Source organism: Pelophylax lessonae (genome assembly GCF_965119305.1).
Source record: "Pelophylax lessonae genome assembly, chromosome: 2".
In the NCBI taxonomy this organism is placed as follows: Eukaryota; Metazoa; Chordata; class Amphibia; order Anura; family Ranidae; genus Pelophylax; species Pelophylax lessonae.
Window position 1 is genome coordinate 43,625,743 of NC_138769.1, and position 19,783 is coordinate 43,645,525.

The 19,783-nt window shown below is 42.5% G+C and overlaps 1 protein-coding gene across 1 annotated transcript in view; it reads right to left on the reverse strand.

Moving 5' to 3' along the window:
• The window catches only part of ABCG1 (ATP binding cassette subfamily G member 1), a 163,255-nt gene that overhangs the window by 45,893 nt on the left and 97,579 nt on the right, over positions 1-19,783 (reverse strand). The window contains exons 3-6 of the mRNA XM_082246242.1: positions 7,455-7,572; positions 7,184-7,316; positions 4,033-4,083; positions 2,015-2,160 (exon numbers count right to left, since the gene is read on the reverse strand). Coding sequence (XP_082102368.1) covers positions 2,015-2,160; positions 4,033-4,083; positions 7,184-7,316; positions 7,455-7,572 — 448 coding nt within the window. The remainder of the gene's footprint in view (positions 1-2,014; positions 2,161-4,032; positions 4,084-7,183; positions 7,317-7,454; positions 7,573-19,783) is intronic.

The window sequence follows — 19,783 nt, forward strand, 5'->3', positions numbered from 1 at the left end:
GAATCGCATTTTTAGGATACCAGCCGCAAGGCCACCCCTCAAGCGCAGGAGTCATTTGCTCTTTGTACAAACTATTTTCCTTGCCTGAGAATAAAAATTTAGATTTGTGTGCCTATTGCTGACCGACTGAAAACAATGATCCTTCAGTGATCTTAATTTGCAGCTCCATGTGATATCCCATATCCAATGTTCACTAATCTGACCAAAGCAAACTGGAATTTGATTGGCTGCTATGGGTTACTGTTCTTTGCAATTGATCACCGCCCTCAGATACACATCAAAGAGTCCCAGACCAACATAAGTCCAAGAAAACTGGAATCATTCATCAGATGATTGAGTACAACAGCTGTGTTTTGGGGGTCTGAACACCCCTCTTCATCAAGACTTGGATATTAACTATATATATATATATTTTTTTTTTTAATTAACCACTTTAACTCCGCTCACATTGCTGCTACTGCAGCAATGTGGCTCGTTATCGTCCAGCGACGTAGACCTACGTCCTTGGACTCCGCCCCTTGTGGGCGGCGCGCGTGCGCCGCCGGAAACTCCCTCCCGCTGTGTTCAGTCACAGCGGGAGTCGAGCCAGGGGAGGAGCGGCGGCGATCGCCGCTGCTCTTCCCCGATCGTCGGGGAATCTAGTTTGGAGATCCGCCCGCTTGTGTAAACAGAGCGGGCGGATCTCCTAAGTGACAGGCAGGGACAGATAGCATGGTTCAGCATAGCTGAACATGCGATCTGTCCCTGTGTCACTCAGTCACCCCCCCCCCCCCACACGTTAGTAAGCACCAGGCATACATTAACCCCTCCCTCTCCAATAAAATTAACCCCTTCCCTGCCAGTGTCATTTTTACAGTAACAGTGCATATGTATAGCACTGATTACTGTAGTAATGTCACTGGTAACCCCAAAAGTGTCAAAAATGTCAGTCAAGGGTCAGATCTGTCCGCCGCAATGTTGCAGTCCCGCAAAAAAAAATCGCAGATTGCCGCCATTACTCGTTAAAAAAAAAAAAATGACAGAAATCTTTCCCTTAGTTAGTAAACGCAATAACTTTTGCGCAAACCAATCAAAATACGCTTTTTGCGATTTTTTTTTACCAAACATATGTAGCATAAAACAAATTGGCTGAAAATGTTAAAAAATTTTGATTTTTACATTTTTTTGGGGGGAATTTCATATAAAAAAATGTGAACAATATTGTTATTTTTGCAAAATTGACGCTCTTTTTTTGTTTATAGCGCATGATCAAAAAATCGCACAGGTGATCAAATACCACCAAAAAGAAAGGGAAAAGGACGTCAAATTTGTTTAGGTACACCTTTGCACGACCGCACAATTGTCCGTTAAAGTAACGCAGTGCCGAATCGCAAAATAGGCCCTGGTCAGGAAGGGGGTAAAATCTTCCGGGGCTTAAGTGGGTAATTAAAAAAGACACAAAGAAATAAGACATAAAAATCATAGCTTCCAATAACAAGCAGCATACTTATCCAGCCATGCTGTGGGTGGGCAACTTATCCAAGAGTGGGAAGAACTTCTAGGGGATAATAAATATTTACTTAAAATTAGTCAAAGTAGCAAAAGAAATTTATTAAATTGATTTAAAATGAGTGTGGATAGCAAAATGTTCAAGATAAGAAGATAAAATGTATATTGAACACTTTGTTCTTCAATGGTTTTGGGCCCTAAAAATCCACTGGCTGTTGTATTCAGTCATTTGATGAACTATTAAAGTTATCTTGGACTCCTTTTGGTCTGGTGCCCTTTTAGCAACTTCTTACTTCTTGGATATTCACTTTAGGGACCCCAGCTAAGGGCACCCTGTTTAGCAAGAACACCCTCACCAGGGCCAGTGTTCCTTACAAAATTGATTTGGATTGACCATTGGAAATTCAGTATCAATAATCACCATTGTTACAAGCGTCTCTCTGAGATTTCTATGGACTCAGTTACACATTGGCTAGATTTCTCCAGATTTCTCACAAGCCTTAGTCATGAGATAAAGGCAGCTTACCTGGTGGGTTCATCAAAGAACATAACTGGAGGATTGTTCACTAATTCCAGAGCAATGGCAAGCCGTTTCCTCTGACCCCCTGAGAGACAACCCGTCCTGGTGTTAGCGCAAGACAGCAAGCCCAGAGCTGTTAGGATTTCTTTCACCTGAAATAACAGCATCATTCGTGAGACACATTACACTTCTCAGTTATATTACAGAAATATGGCATCAGAACTAAACTTCAAACGGAAATATGGAGGCTTTTATTAGTAACCTTTTCCTGAACATGCCAGTTGCCTGGCTGTCTCTGGCTTCGAGACGTTCTGAATCACTGACCAGAGGCAAACTTGTATTTTAGAAGGTAAAAGTAAATTTTAAAAAATTCTGACCTTGTTCCTGGCAAGTGCTTAAACCTTTGAATTAGCACAACAGCCATTGGCATTTTCAATAAGAGAGAGGTCAAGAATGGCAGAATACATATTTCTCTTAGTACAGGTTACCTTTAAATTACCAGACTTGTAAAGTCCTCTACTTTGTCATACCATCCCTAGCACAACACCCACTGTATACTTCACCTTCTCATCTCCTTTCGTCTTCTGCCTTTCTCACACTCCCCTACCATTCACTGTGGTGTCAATGCAGGAGACAGCAGTGACATAGTTACGTATAGTTACATAGTAGCTGAAGTTGAATAAAGACAATAGTCCATCCAGTTCAACCCGTGTTGGTGTGTGTGGCCGTAATCATTTCCCATAGCCCTGAATGTTTTGATCTTGGAGATGTACATCCAAGAGTCTTTTAAAAGTAGCCATACTCCCTGCAGTTACCACCATTTGTGGAAGAGAGTTCCACAATCTTATTGGCTGTAAAAAAAACCCTTGCGTAGCCTGAGGTTAAATCGCTTCTCCTCTAGTCGCATTGTAAGGCCTCGTGTTCTCTTACATTCCTTACGACTGAAATTTTTTTTCTGTACTGAGATCACTGTAGAGGTATTTGTAAATCGCTATCATATCCCCTCTCAGGTGTCTCTTCTCTAGGGAGGATAAATCAAGCGCTTGCAAATGCTCATAATTTAGGTCCTCCAATCCCCTAACTAGCTTAGTTGCCCTTCTTCTTTCCAGTTCCAGCACATCATTTCTGAGGATCGGTGGCTACAACTGGAAAGAGTACTCCAGATCTGGCCAGACCAGAGTTTTATACAGTGGTAGGATTATAGTTTTATCTCTGGAATATATCCCCTTCCTTATGCATGCTAATATCCTGCTGGTTTCGGCAGCTGCAGCTTGAAATTGCATGCTATTGCTTAGTCTATCTTCTACTAAGACTCCCAGATCTTTCTCCATTCTTGATTCCCCCAGAGGTCCCCCCCCCTAACGCGTATTTTGCGTTTATATTTTTTAGTCCCCAAGTGCAATACTTTACACTTCTCCACATTAAACCTCATTTGCCATGTAGTTGCCCACTCTGTTATTTTGTACAGGTCATTCTGTAAGATTTCTGCATCATGATGTGAAGTTATTGTCCTGCTTAATTTTGTGTTATCTGCAAAAACTGATACTGATTTCTTTTAATGCTATTTATGAATAAATTAGGTTTGAGAGGATGAAACCACAGCATGCAGTGGGGACAAAGAGAGGTGAGTATAATGGTTCTCTTGTACGTTACTGCAAGTATAATAAAAAAAAAAATGACAGAGTCTCTCTAATGTGACCCCCTCCTATTTCTCCTGCTATCCCATCTAACAATACCTGTCCATAGAGGCTGCTATAAGCTATGCATTGTTCTCTCTCTCTCTCTAGCAGTCCCTAGATAGCAGCTGCGAAAACTCTGTCTAAAAATCTACTTTACTTGGATGTGCAAAACTACCTAAATAGAATGACATCATCATCTCTCCTTTCCTGATTGGTTGGCATTTTTTTTCTATTAATTGACAATTTGCCGTCATAGCACAGCACAGTAAGCAGTCTCTTTTCTGCAATATGAATGCCAGTCCACACTGTTCTAGCAGCCCTCAGCACCGATTACAAGTCACTTACCATTTCTCTTCTGCCTTCATCTTTTTCTTGGAGCTTAAGGTGGGCAGAGACCTAGGACACAGAATAGGGATTATTTCTAATACTATCAGGTGAAAGTAAGGAGTAAAATTACCAAACACTGTGGACATGCTCAATTCAGTAAAAGTACTATAAAAGTGACCACACCAGAAAATATTTTATAATTTGTATTACTTTGTTCCAAATTTGTTCCCTAAACAATGTTAAAAGACAACCCTAAACAGGGCAAGGCAACAGATAGATGGAAATACAGTGGGGAAAATAATTATTTGATCCCCTGCAGATTTTGTAAGTTTGCTTACTTGCAAAGAAATGAAGGGTCTAGATCATGGGTGTCCAACCTTTTGGCTTCTCTGGGCCACATTGAGTGTAGAGAAATTTTCTCGGGCCGCATATAAAATATATACTATAGTTAAGGTATACAAGTAAAAAAATGCTGCCGCACCCGCCGCACAAATTTAACACAACTAGAGGATGATCAAATGAAATGGAATCAGTATACAGAGGTTTACTTCTTCTGAGAGATATTAAAGGAACACTCTAACCACCATGACCACTTCAGTGATTTGAAGTAGTCATGGTGGTAGGAGTCAGAGACACTGCACATGCTCACATCCTCCCCCCCCCTCCGAGGCAGCCTCTGCCTACCGTTAGTTGGAAGCCGTTGTGGCCATGCCCCTGACCCGACTTCCTTCCTCCCCAGCAAATTAAAAATTGTCAGGGGGCAGTGGGCCGCATTGCCTGGGGTTCCGGGCCGCATGTGGCCCCCGGGCCGCAGGTTGGACATGCCTGGTCTAGATGTTGAGCTCATTCCCTCTCCACTAGTCCAGCATACCACTGTCGCCTCCCTGCCAGTGACAGAATGGGGTCCCGACGTGCACATAGCTTGGGCCTCATGCATGCAGTTTGCTAGCTCCTTCACTCCCATGAGGCCTTGCTATGGGTCTCCATAATGCAGATTCAGTCCCAGTTGCAGAGGGAGCCAGAACACTGACCCCCCTTGATACTGGAGGACCTGTCAACTACACTAGGTACCACGCTTCACGTGTAATGTACCTTGCACTAGTTCTTGGTTACACATAGCAACTGCATTCCTCCTCCTTGCCAAATAAATCTTACGTTAGTGACTTTGCTTCATACTCCACATGTGATTTGATTACCATGGTTCCTTCATACACCCGGAACCATCATGCACCTCTTTAAATGACTTCAGACCAGGCTTGGAACAGTTGATGCAACTTTACTTGAACATTTTGCAGCACAGTCCAACATAAACAATTCAATGCAACATTCCCTAACTAACTCACCTAGGCTGCCCAGGCATACATCAACAAGGTAGTAGTCTAATGCCTCGTACACACGTTCAGATAATCGTACGACATATCGTTCGAGTAAAGTAGCATGCTACAAAATGTTGAATTCAACCATGTGTACTAACCATATGATTTCTGTCGTATGATTGTGTGAAAGCAACCTCAATGTGTAGCTACGTCTTGGAAAGTGATGTCACATACGTCACATGCCCGTGACATGTGTGGGTTATTTCGCTGTTTCCGATCATGCGCGGTGTTTGTTGAACGATCTTTAGCGGACGCATAGTGTACTGATTACTCGATTATCGTTCGCTAGGCTATCGTACAACAGAAGTTTTCCTGTTTGTCCCTTCGGATTTTGTTGGACGAACTGTTGTGATCGGCTGTCGAAAGCAGTGTACTAACGATCAGATTATCATGCAACCAGGTCGAAAGCGAGTTTTTTCGTACGATTATCTGAACGTGTGTACAAGGCATTAGAGTGGCATCCTCCATGTCTTGGTAGTTCTCTGGTCTCCCTGTGTCTTCCAAAGGACTGCTGGGTGTAGCAGTCCCACTTAGTACTCCATGGTAGCTACATCATCTCCAGTCACAGGGATCAGGAAAAGTCCCAAACCCGGCCTTTCCCCGCATTTATATAATAGGCCGGAAAGACAGGGTCCAAAAAGCCCGGGAACAGCAGTGAAAAACATTAACCCCTTCCCCAGCCTGGGTCAGCCAACTGCCTAACCAACATTCTGTAGGCAACCTGCCTACACGGAAATACCTACTTTTCAAAGAAGACCAAAGTGTACCTTTAACCACTTGCCGACCAGTCACGTTGACTGTACTGCGGCAAAGTGGCTCGATTCCGTCCAGCGACGTAGACCTACGTCGCTGGACTCCTCCCCTCGCGCACCGCCGGAGGCTCACTCCCGCTGTTTTCAGTCACAGCGGGAGTCGGGCCAGGGGAGGAGCAGCGGCGATCGCCGCCGCTCTTCCCCGATCGTCGGGGAATCGAGTTTGGAGATCCGCCCGCTTGTGTAAACAAAGCGGGCGGATCTCCTAAGTGACAAACAGTGACAGATTGCAGGGTTCAGCATAGCTGAACATGCGATCTGTCCCTGTGTCACTCAGTCACCTCCCCCCACACACGTTAGTAAGCACCAGGCATACATTAACCCCTCCCTCTCCAATAAAATTAACCCCTTCCCTGCCAGTGTAATTTTTACAGTAACAGTGCATATTTATAGCACTGATTACTGTAGTAATGTCACTGGTACCCCCAAAAGTGTCAAAAATGTCAGTCAAGGGTCCGATCTGTCCGCCGCAATGTCGCAGTCCCACAAAAAAATCGCAGATCGCCGCCATTACTCATTAAAAAAAAAAACACCAAAAATGACAGAAATCTTTCCCTTAGTTAGTAAACGCAATAACTTTTGCGTAAACCAATCAAAATACGCTTATTGTGATTTTTTTTACCAAACATAGGTAGCAGAAAACAAATTGACCAAAAACTTAAAAAAATTTTGATTTTTAAATTTTTTTGGGGGGGGAATTTCATATAAAAAAATGTGAAAAATATTGTTATTATTTCAAAATTTACGCTCTTTTTTTGTTTATAGCGCAAAAAGTAAAAATTGCACAGGTGATCAAATACCACCAAAAGAAAGCTCTGTTTGTGGGAAAAAAAGGACGTAAATTTAGTTTGGGTACGGCATCGCACGACCGCGCAATTGTCAGTTAAAGTCGCACAGTGCCGAATCGCAAAAAGTGGCCCGGACGTAAGACAGCAAAATCCTCCGGTGGTAAAGTGGTTAAGGAAGCATTCATGAACTTACCATCATGGCCTCCTGCACTGTTAGGTGTGGCAGCAGCATGTCATCCTGCATGATGTAACAGGACACTTTGCGGAATGTGCGCAGGTCTCTCGGCTGCCCATTAATTTGAACCTCCCCCTTCATTCCTGTTTCTCTGCAATAGAATGAAAAAAATAGTCTTTATTATTGAAGCAGTATTAAGCTTTTAGCTTTAAAAGACGTTGGGGAGTTGTCGTAACAATAAGGTTGAAGACCAGCACCTTTCAAGGTGTTTATAGACATTCAAACTGACCTGTATCCCGCCAGGATATTCATTAGCGTTGACTTCCCCGCCCCCGAGGGGCCCATTATGGCTGCCAGCTCTCCACAGCCGAATCTTCCTGAGATCCCCTTAAGCAAAGTTTTGTATCCTGTTATAATAAAAAGAAAATGAATTTCAATTCTTGCTGTAGCCAAACCGTAAGACCGGAGACATTTTACTGATGAAATCCAACGTGTCCATAAAACCACAATGGACAACAAATGACTGCTGAAAACTCCCCGGGACTAGTAAACATTTCATTTCTGTTTGTTAATAGAGTAGACGGTAAGCTTCAATATAGAAGAAATAAAAGATACGTACATACCGGCAAACAATTTGTGATTGTAATAATAGCTGGTATTAGAGAGAGAGGAAATTGTGTTCTGTTCTTATTTATGAGGAAATAATGTGAATCTCAGCTCTGATAGATTAAATATTTCAAGCAAATCCATTTTAAGCCAAAGAAAATAAAAATGTGTATTAGGCTACATTTTGGGTTTTTGTTGGCTAGTAGTGCTGATGCCCCCTACCTCATTGCGTCCTGCTTCCCCCACACATTTTGGAGGTGTTCACACATTTTGGGGGTGTAGGAGTGCTTTTAAAACAGATGTTGGAGCACACTATGAAGATTCTGTTATGTTTCTTGGATAACCCCTTGGCACTAGTGGGAACCAGCCCTTTATGCAGTGCTGATCTACCAAACAGGCAGAGTGGGCACTGGCCTATTGGCCCTACACCGTTTAACCACTTAAGCCCGGAAGATTTTACCCCCATTCCGACCAGGGGGTATTTTGCGATTCGGCACTGCGTGACTTTAACGGACAATTGTGCGGTCGTGCGACGCTGTACCTAAACAAATTTGGCGTCCTTTTTTCCCACAAACAGAGCTTTATTTTGGTGGTATTTGATCACCTGTGCGATTTTTTGATCACGCGCTATAAACAAAAAAAGAGCGTAAATTTTGCAAAAATAGCAATATTTTTCACATTTTTTTATATGAAATTCCCCCCCAAAAAAATGTAAAAATCAAAATTTTTTAACATTTTCAGCCAATTTGTTTTATGCTACCTATGTTTGGTAAAAAAAAATGCAAAAAGCGTATTTTGATTGGTTTGCGCAAAAGTTATCGCGTTTACTAACAAAGGGAAAGATTTTTGTCATTTTTGTTGTTTTTTTTTTTAATGCGTAATGGCGGCGATCTGCGATTTTTTTTGCGGTACTGCGACATTGCAGCGGACAGATCGGACCCTTGACTGACATTTTTGACACTTTTGGGGTTACCAGTGACATTTCTACAGTAATCAGTGCTATATAGTACTACGTCACTCGCCCAGGAGCCTGTAGGAGGCGAGCGTGCGCCGCCGGAGGCGCGCTCCCGCCCCCGCTCATTCCCTGACATCCCCGCACGAGTGACCGGCGGCTCCGATGTCCGCCGGCCACTCGCGATCTCCCGCTGGAGAGGGAGAAAGGCAGACGGCTGATGTAAACAAAGCCGTCTGTCATTCTCCCTGGTGTAACTGCAGAGACTATACGATCCTGCTATGTAGGATCGTATGCCTCTGTGGTTACATCACAAGCCACGCCCCCCCACAGTTAGAATCACGCCCCTAGAGATACATTTGATCCACTGATCACTAATAAAGTTAACCCCTTCCCTGCCTGTGTCATTTTTACAGTAACAGTGCATATTTATAGCACTGATTACTGTAGTAATGTCACTGGTACTCCCAAAAGTGTAAGTGTCAGTCAGGGGTCCGATCTGTCCGCCGCAATGTCGCAGTCCCACAAAAAAAAATCGCAGATCACCGCCATTACTCGTTAAAAAAAAAACAATAAAAATTACATAAATCTTTCCCGTAGTTATTAAACGCAATAACTTTTGCGCAAACCATGCTTATTGCGATTTTTTTTACCAAAAATATGTAACAGAAAACAAATTGGCCTAAAATTTTAAATAAATTAGATATTTACATTTTTTTTGAGAATTTCATCTAAAAAAATGTGAAAAATATTGTTATATTTTCAAAATTGTCACTCTTTTTTTGTTTTTTAGCGCAAAAAATAAAAATCGCACAGGTGATCAAATACCACCAAAAGAAAGCTCTGTTTGTGGGAAAAACGTTTCGTTTAGGTGCACGACAGCAAAATTGTCCGTTAAAGTCACGCAGTGCCGAATCGCAAAATAGGCCCTGGTCTTTGAGCAGGCAAATCCTCTGGGGCTAAAGTGGTTAATGCAAAAAAAATACATAACCAAATTTTTCTGTAAAATATGAAAGATGATGTTAAGCCGAGTAAATAGATACCAAATATGTCACTCTTTAAAATTGTGCCTATCCATAGGGGACATTTTAAAAGCCTTTACAGATTACTACTTTAGATATACAGAGGAGGTCTAGTGCTAGAATTACTGTCCATGATCTGTCCACATGTGATGAACAGGTGAAGGTGGAATACCCAAAATCCAAAGGGCCAGGCTTTGACAGCTTCTCAGGCTAGAAATCATTGGGTTGGTTTTGACATCCAGGAGCAGCACACAGAACTTCGTTTGGAGCATAGCAGCCACAAAATATGGGGGTTCTACTGTTTCTCAATTCCAGTGATGACCTTAGTACAGAACAGATTAGGTCAGCATGGCCTCCAGGCACACAAGCTACATGCTGATGGGTGATGCTCTCTAGGCACAGGCTCCAGATCAATATGGCCTCAAAACAAGCATAACATCTTATCACCACAGCTACCCATTTGCCCTGGAGAAAGGGCTTCAAGACACCCTCTCCCAAAGAAAAGGGGGTAAATAAAGACCCTTCTAGAACATCGTCCAACCCATAGATGACAAACCCTTATGCACCTCTGTAGCTATAGGCATCGTGGACTAATTCAATTTTAAATGTCACAACAAAGGCATTCGAATCTTAACTCTTTCCTATTCCTCAGTATTCCAACAGAATATTTGAAGCCTGGCAACCATCTAAGGCAAAATACACCAGATGTTTCTAAGCCAGCCTTTCTCTTTTAAACATGGAGGAACTTGATATAACTTTCCAGCCTAAGGGAGCCCAGGAAGCCCCTGGCTCATTGGTGTCAGTGATTACTTATCTGGGCAGCAGCCCTGGGTTATGTAAAAACAGTAAGCTGTTAGAAACCAAGTCAAACCAGCTTTATTTATAGTCTTTGTTGCGATCTTTGAAAATCTTTGAGGATGAATTACGTCACTCTAAATGTAGCTAGAGGGGTAAGGGGTTGCTTGCTTTAAGGCTCTTTTACTGTTTGTAGAGAACATATGATTACTTTATTGTCCGTAGTCAGGACATAGGTGCACTTTAAAACAGAACTAAAGCCACACTTTGAAAAACTACTAGGAGTTAGAGTTTATTTCCCAAAGTCTCTTGACAATTTTTCTCTTAGAATCCCAACACATTGCTGGCATGCCAAAAACGGGCGCCGGGCATGATGTAACTTATGCAAATGTGCAGGAGATACATCATCAATGGCCATCCAATGGCTGAAGAAGAGTGTTGTAGGACCAGGAAGAAGTAGTGGGTGAAATAGTGTTGCCCACATGGGTCACGGTTTTGGGAGGGGACGCTAGCAGGTAAGTGTGTGCCATAATGTACATATAGGCTGTGCACACTTGTACATTATGGCTCACCCGCACACAGTGACTTTGGTTGGACAATCAGATTGTATCTGTCATTTTTCAATTCAGTATTCACTTTAATTGCACAATTTTGATAGCTGCTATACCAAAACTGAAAATAAGGGCAGAACAAATACAGCCATGCATAGATAAACCCCAAACCTGCCACAATTCCAGACTAAGGCTGCTTTCACACTGATCAGTTAAACAAAAAATAAGAAGAAAAATGCATTCCTATAAATGAAATTCTTCACACCTGAACAAAAAAAAAAAACACTTCAAATATATTTATATAATTTATATAATAGGAGTGCATTCATAAAAAAATTATTTCAGGGTTCCCAGAGCACTTCTTACATCAGAGCTCCCTCTTACAGTGTAAGTGGAAACTCTGCAGACTTAGCTGTAGGGGGAACTCTGTGGATTTGGATGTAAAGGGGGAAGTCTGCAGGCTCTGATATAAGGGGGGCTCTGGGAACCCTGAATAAAGGAGAATGCTGGAAACTATGATGTAAGTGGGGGCTCTGGCTACCAAAGATCTCATTACATCAGAGTCCCCCTTTACACCAGAGTCTGCAGTGTCCCCCCCTTACATCAGAGTTCTCAGTGTTCGTTCTTAAATAAGAGCCCCCGGAGTTCTCCCTTACATCTGGGTCCGCAGAGTACCTCATTACAGTGTAAGGAAACTCTGTGGATTTAGATGTAAAAGGGAACTATGCAGATTCAGATGTAAATGAGAATTCTGTAGATTCAGATGAAAGGGGAACTCTGCGGATTCAGATGTAAAGGGGAACTCTGCAGATTCAGATGTAAAGGAGAAATCTGCAGATTGAGATGTAAAGGGGAACTATGCAGATTCAGATGTAAATGGAAACTTTGCAGATTCAGATAAAAGGGGAACTCTGCAGATTCAGATGTAAAGGGGGAACTCTGCAGATTCAGATGTAAAGGGGAACTCTGCAGATTCAGATGTAAAGGGGGAACTGTGCAGATTCATATGTAATGGGGAACTCTGCAGATTCAGATGTAAAGGGGAACTCTGCAGATTCAGATGTAAAGAGGGAACTCTGCAGATTCAACAGTAAAGGGGAACTCTGTGGATTCAGATCTAAAGGGGAACTCTGTGGATTCAGTTCTAAAGAGGACCTCTGTGGACCCTGATGTAAGGGGGTACTATTGTGATTAAAGAAATTGTAAAGTCTTGTTTTTTTTTTCTCAAACAACAAACATGTTATACTTACCTGCTTTTTTGCAGTGGATTTGTACAGAGCAGCCCAGATCCTCTTCTTTTCGGGTCCCTCTTTGCAGCTCCTTGCCCCTCCCTTCAGTCAAGTGCCCCCACAGCAAGCAGCTTACTTTGGGGGGACCCAAGCCAAGCTGCAGCTCCATCTGTTCATTTAAATACAGAGCTGCTGTTTGGCCCTGACCCCCATCTCTCCCTCCCAATTGGCTGACTGACTTTGATTGACAGCCGCAGGAGCCAATAGCCCCGCTGCTATGCTGCTAAGGAGAATCCCGGACGGCCGAGGGACTCGTGGACATAGATTGGGTTCAGGTAAGTATTAGGGGATGCTGGGGCAGCTGCTACACACAGAAGGGTTTTTATCTTAATGCATAGAATGCATTGAGATAAAAAAAAAAAAAACCCTCTGACTTTACAACTCCTTTAATTCCATATTATTTAATCACAAAATATATGCATAGTGTGTACAAAAAAAAATTGCTGTGTGCTACTAAAGTGTTCGAGTTTGACTTGAAGAAAGGTTGGCAACCCTAGTTTGGGGCTGCATTTCTACAAATTGAGTTGGAGATTTGGTCAGGATTAATGGTGTCCTCAATGCTGAGAAATACAGGCAGATACCTCTCCATCATGCCATACCATCAGAGAGGTGTGTGATTGGCCCCGCATTTATTCTGCAGCAGGACAACAACCCCAAACATACAGCCAATGTCATTAAGAACTATCTTCAGCGTAAAGAAGAGCAAGGAGTCCTGGAAGTGATGGTTTGGTCCCCACAGAGCCCTGATCTCAACATCACTGAGTCTGTCTGGTATTATATGAAGAGACAGAAGGATTTGAGGCAGCCTATATCCACAGAAGATCTGGGGTTAGTTCTCCAAGATGTCTGGGACAACCTACCTGCCGAGTTCCTTCAAAAACTTTGTGCAAAGTGTACCTAGAAGAATTGATGCGGTAAAGGGTGATCACACCCAGAGGCGTAACTAGAACCATCAGGGCCCGGTGCAAGAAACCATTAAGGGTCCCCCGCACCCCTGGCCAGGGCCCTTCCCTTCTAGCCTGGGGCTCTTCCCACTGATCCTGGGCCCCTTTACTCTTGTTGCGGGGCCCTTTATTACAGACCGCAGCGGGACCCTTTTACAAGTTCTGCAGTGGGCCCCCTTCCTGCCATCTTGGGGGACTCCCCACGGTGGTGGAATGCCAGGGCCCGGTCGCAAGTGTGACCTTTGAGATCCTGGAAGCCCACTCACTGGTGTCAGTAGTTTTTATTTTTTGGTATTTTAATTGTATTATTTTTTATCATTTTATCTTATTTTTTTACAATGTGATTGACAATGACTCTGTCCATTCAGAAAAGGAAGGAGCTGGTAAATTATATTTTTACCGACCCCCTTCCTGGTTCTCTATTGTGACACATCCCCTGCAGCAGCCAGCAGGAGAGGGGAGGGAGCACAGTAGGGAGGGGGACCAGGGGAGCACACAGGGGCCCAGAGACAGCAGAACACAAGTGAACTGGATAGGAGGAGTGTTGGGGGCAGCATACAGAGGAACCAATCTCCTCCATTTTCTCCTGCAGCTACAGGAGGAAAAAGGAGGACAGTGATTTCTCGACATGCTGCCCCCGCCACCCCTCCTATCCAGGTGTACAGGGGAGCCGCACAGGCCCCTTGGAGCATGGGGCCCGGTTTCAATTGCGACCCCTGCAACCCCTGTAGTTACACTCCTGATCACACTAAATATTGATTTGATTTGGATTTCTCTTCTGTTCATTTACTTTCCATTTCTAAAAGCATTCTTCATTTACACCTTTTGTTCACCCACCTGCCTAAAACTTTTTGCACAGTACTGTAAGGCCCCTTTCACACTTGTGCGACCTACAAGTCTTGTGATTTTGCGGCTGCGATTTTACCGCGATTTTGACTGGACTTGAAACAATGCCTATGTGTTTGGACCTTAAAACGCATTAAAATCGGCCAATAGTAGTGTAGCGGCTACTTTGAAGTTGTTGCGACTTGAAGTTGCACAGATATGAGCGGTACTCATTGGAAATCATGGAGTACGACTTTTCATGCGACTTTGCAGTCCCAAATCGCACAAGTGTGAATCGTGTATAAAAACAATGTAACATTTTTATGGCAGGTAAGATCCTTCCCCTGTCTACATATCAAATATGAATTCAGCCGTTTCCCTTTGCTTCTACTTTAAAGTCTTAGCGGCTCTTTAATCGCTCACTGCCAGCTCGGCTCTAAAACACAAACACTTTTCGAGGGAGAATTTGTTCTTAATCCTTCGTCTGACCTCAAATTACAACAAGATACATTCACTTCTCTCTTCTTCAAATCCCATTTTGACTTTGAGCCGAACGCAGTGGAGACGCGGAGACAGACGCGACCTCAGATTAATTGAATAAAGCAAGTTTCCATTGATGACAATAATGTGTCTGTCCATCGGCGGATGATATACTGGACTCATTGTGCCCAGAACAGAGGAAGCTATGTATCTGTATCCTTATGCAGCCCTATGCGTGTCGTCATGGACGCCCCGCCCCCCTCAGCCTACCGCCGCACAGAAATTCTAAAACTGATAGAAAGAATGATAGGTTCATCATACAGTTTCTTCCTCTGTCTGCGGGAATCAACGTTTCCATTCATTGCCTATGGGAATGTTACATGGGGGACGTCTTTCAATGAATTCCCATTACTCTGTCCCCATGGCCTTTTAATTAGAGGTGGGAAGGATTACACCCTCTGTCAGGGTTTTTTTTTTTTGCTGCCTGTGCCATTGCTGGGGAGATGCATCCTCTCTATTTCTCCTGATAGCTGTTGTCACTTGGAGAGAGTGATGGTTGTCTAACAGTCACAGTGGTGGTCAACTTTATTGAATTTGGGGGGATTGGGGGCTCCTGACATCACCATAGGGCTGCACATAAAATTCAGGGACATTTTCGGTGTCAGGGACTGCAGACAAAAAAGAGGATATAGTCACAAACTGCAGATGGTCAGAGACTGCAGACATGATACAAGATATGGTCGGAGACTGCAGACATGGTACAAGAGATAGTCAGAGACTACAGACATGATACAAGAGATAGTCAGAGACTGCAGACATGGTACAAGAGATAGTCAGAGACTGCAGACATGGTACAAGAGATAGTCAAAGACTGCAGACAAGATACAAGAGATGCTCAGAGACTGCAGACATGGTACAAGAGATAGTCAGAGACTACAGACATAATACAAGAGATGGTCAAAGACTGCAGACAAGATACAAGAGATGCTCAGAGACTGCAGACACGGTACAAGTGATGGTCAGAGGCTGCAAACATGATACAAGAGATGGTCAGAGACTGCAGACATGGTACAAGAGATGGTCAAAGACTGCAGATGTGATAGAAGAGATGGTCAGAGACTGCAGACAGGATACAAGAGATGGTCAGAGACTGCAGACATGGTACAAGAGATGGTCAAAGACTGCAGATGTGATAGAAGAGATGGTCAGAGACTGCAGACAGGATACAAGAGATGGTCAGAGACTGCAGACATGGTACAAGAGATGGCCAGGGACTGCAGACATGATACAAGAGATGGTAAGAGACTGCAGACAGGATATAAGAGAGGGTCAGAGACTGCAGACAAAATACAAGAGATGGTCAGAGACTGCAGACATGATACAAGAGATGGTCAGAGACTGCAGACAAAATACAAGAGATTGTCAGAGGACTGCAGACATGATACAAGCGATGATCAGAGACTGCAGATGGGATACAAGAGATGGTCAGAGAGTGCAGACATGATACAAGAGATGGTCAGAGACTGCAGACATGATACAAGAGATGGTCAGAGACTGCAGACATGATACAAGAGATAGTCAGAGACTGCAGACAGGATACAAGAGATGGTCAGAGACTGCAGACATGATACAAGAGAGTTTTGCCTTTAGTTATACTTTAAATTCTGTTATGACACCAGGATTAAGCAAAGACACTTTGGGGTTGATTCACTAAAGGCAGATAAACTGGGCACTTTGTAAAGTGCAGTCGCACACTTGCTCCAGAGCTTAGTAAATGAGGTGAAGCTCTGCTGACTTCCACCATCCAATCATGTGCAAGAAAAAAAATATTTTTTTTTGTTTTTGTTTTTTTTTTTTCCCTTGCATGTGATTGGGTATTCTTTGCAAAGTGAAGCTTTACCCCATCTACTAAGCTCTTGGGTAACTGCCTTGCAGAATGCAGTCTAACCCCATTTACTAAGCTCTGGGGCAACTGCCTTTGCAGAGTGCACAGTCTATTTGCCTTTAGTAAATCAACCCCTTTACTTCTTTGATGTGAATAGTCTTCAGCTCATTAATACAAAGCTTAATGCTGCCTAATTATACACAGTCTACCATCTACTTTCTCCATAAAGTCTTGGACATAAATGCATTTCAGAGTGATAGGGAGATTGTTTAATTTATTGACCTTAAAGATTAAAGCACTGTGTGGTCACACTCCAGCACTAAGGCCTCATTCTCTACGTTTCCATTATGCATTTATATAAATCAATATTAGCATGCCCAGCACCGCTGTAACTGTGTATGCCTGTCCCGTATCGATCGAGCCAATACTATGTAGGTCACTGATCTTTGCCTGCCTGTCCATTACACAGTCAGTTCACTTCAGCCCAGCCAGCAAGTTACGTCAGGGCAAATGCGTCATCCATACCATAAATTCTTACTAAAGGCAAAACACTCTTTGGGTCTGATTTACAAAGATCTGAATCTTATTGCCTAGGAATGGGAGAATGACTCAGCTCAATAGCCAATATGATGCATATATTGCTTATATTACTTACAGCGGGGAAAATAATTATTTGATCCTCTGCAGATTTTGTAAGTTTGCCCACTTACAAAGAAATGAAGGTTCTATATTTTTTATCATAGGTTTATTTTAAATGATAGACAATAAAGATAAAAATTCAACGCTTAAAATCAAATGGATGGGTAAGCAGCTGTACACCAGGATAGGTCAAACCTACCAAAACCTATAATATGCAGTAAAAGAAAATAAAGTGCAGCCCTATAAGATTACAAAAAAATTCATGATGCAAATGTTATAAATTGAGTTCCAGTTCAATTAGTAAAATAAGTATTTGATCCCCCAAACAAAACACGACTTAGTACTTGGTGGAGAAACCCTTTTTGGCAAGCACAGAGGACGTTTCTTGTAGTTTGTGAGCACGTTTCTACACATCTCAGGAGGGATTTTGGTCCACTCTTCTTTACAGATCTTCTCTAAATCCTTAAGGTTTCTTGGCTATCGCTTGGCAACTCGAAGTTTCAGCTCCCTCCATACATTTTCTATAGGAGGCCACTCCATGACCTCAATGTGCTGCTTCTTGAGCCACTCCTTTGTTGCCTTGGAGGTATGTTTTGGGTCATTGTCATGCTGGAAGACCCATCCAAGACCCATCTTCAGTGTTCTGGCTGAGGGAAGAAGGTTCTCATCCAAGATTTTACAATCCATGGCCCTGTCCATTGGCCCCTCAATGCGGAAAAGTTGGCATGTACCTTTAGCAGAGAAACTGCCCCAAAGCCTCATGTTTCCACCTTCGTGGTTGACTGTAGGGATGGTGTTCTTAGGGTCATAGTCAGCATTTGTCTTCCTCCAAACACGGCAAGTCGAGTTAATGCCAAAGAGCTAAATTTTGGTCTCATCTGACCACAGTACTTTCTCTTAATCCTTCTCTGAATTATTTAGATGTTTATTGCCAAACTTCAGACCGGCCTGTACATGTGCCTACTTGAGGAGGCTGACCTTCGGGGTGCTTCAGGATTTCAATCCATGATGGCGTATTGTGTTACCGATGGTTTGTTTGGTGACTGTGGTCCCAACTGCCTTGAGGTCATTCACAAGCTCCTTCCGTATATTTCTTGGCTGATCCCTCACTTTTCTCATGATCATCCTTACCCCATGAGGGGAAATCTTAGATGGAGCTCCAGGCCGAGGGGAAATGATGGTTATTTTGTATTTCTTCCATTAGCGAATAATCGACAACAGTTGTCTTCTTTTCGCCAATCTTCTTGCTGATGGTCTTGAAGCCCATTCCAGCCTTGTGCAGGTCTACAATCTTGTCCCTGACAGCCTTTGACAGCTCTTTAGTCTTGCCCATGATGGTGAGGTTTGAATGGAAGAAGGAGACTCTGTGGACAGGTGTCTTTTATACACATAACGAGTTGTCATTAGGAGCACCTTCTTAAATTGATAGAACTACTCTGTGTGCCACATGAGCACATATTGTTGGTTGGTAGGGGAACAAATACTTTTTTTTACTCACTAAACTGGCATTTGTATTATGTGTTTTTTTTTTTTTTTTCTGGATTTTGGTTGATATTCTATCTCTATCATTTAAAATACACCTATGATAGAAATTATAGACTCTTCATTTCTTTTAAAGCGGGCAAACTTACAATATCTGCAGGGGATCAAATAATTATTTTCCCCACTATTCATATATATATATATATATACATATATATATACAGTAAACCCCCCTCCATTGCGGGGGTTACGTTCCGGACCCAGCCGCGAAAAGTGAAAATCCGCGAAATAGAAAAACCCTATTAAAATGTATTGTAGGCATGTTTTTTTTTTTACTGTCACTGTACGTGTAGAAGCATTTTAAGGTCTTTAAACACACTTTTAAAACAATAGAAACTCATTAAAACACATAAAAGATACTGAGAGACATAGCAAGAGCTATGGAAAACACAAAAATCTTTCATTTTCAATGATTTATATAGCAAAATAACATTACAAAAAAAAACGCAATATACCGGGACCGCAAAAACTGAACCGCGATGGAGCGGGGGGTTACTGTACATATATATATATATATATATATATATATATATATATATATATATATATATACAGTGCATTGCAAAAGTATTCGCCCCCTTTGAACTTTTTGACCTTTTGCCACATTTCAAGCTTCAAACATAAAGATATAAAACTGTATTTTTTTTTGACGAATCAACAACAAGTGGGACACAATCATGAAGTGGAACGAAATTTATTGGATATTTCAAACTTTTTTAACAAATATAAAACTGAAAAATTGGGCGTGCAAAATTATTCAGCCCCCTTAAGTTAATACTTTGTAGCGCCACCTTTTGCTGCGATTACAGCTGTAAGTCGCTTGGGGTATGTCTCTATCAGTTTTGCACATCGAGAGACTATCACAGTGCAGGTGCATTTATACGGAGACTTGATTACACACAGGTGGATTCTATTTATCATCATTAGTCATTTAGGTCAACATTGGATCATTCAGAGATCCTCACTGAACTTCTGGAGAGAGTTTGCTGCACTGAAAGTAAAGGGGCTGAATAATTTTGCACGCCCAATTTTTCAGTTTTTTTATTTGTTAACAAAGTTTGAAATATCCAATAAATTTCGTTCCACTT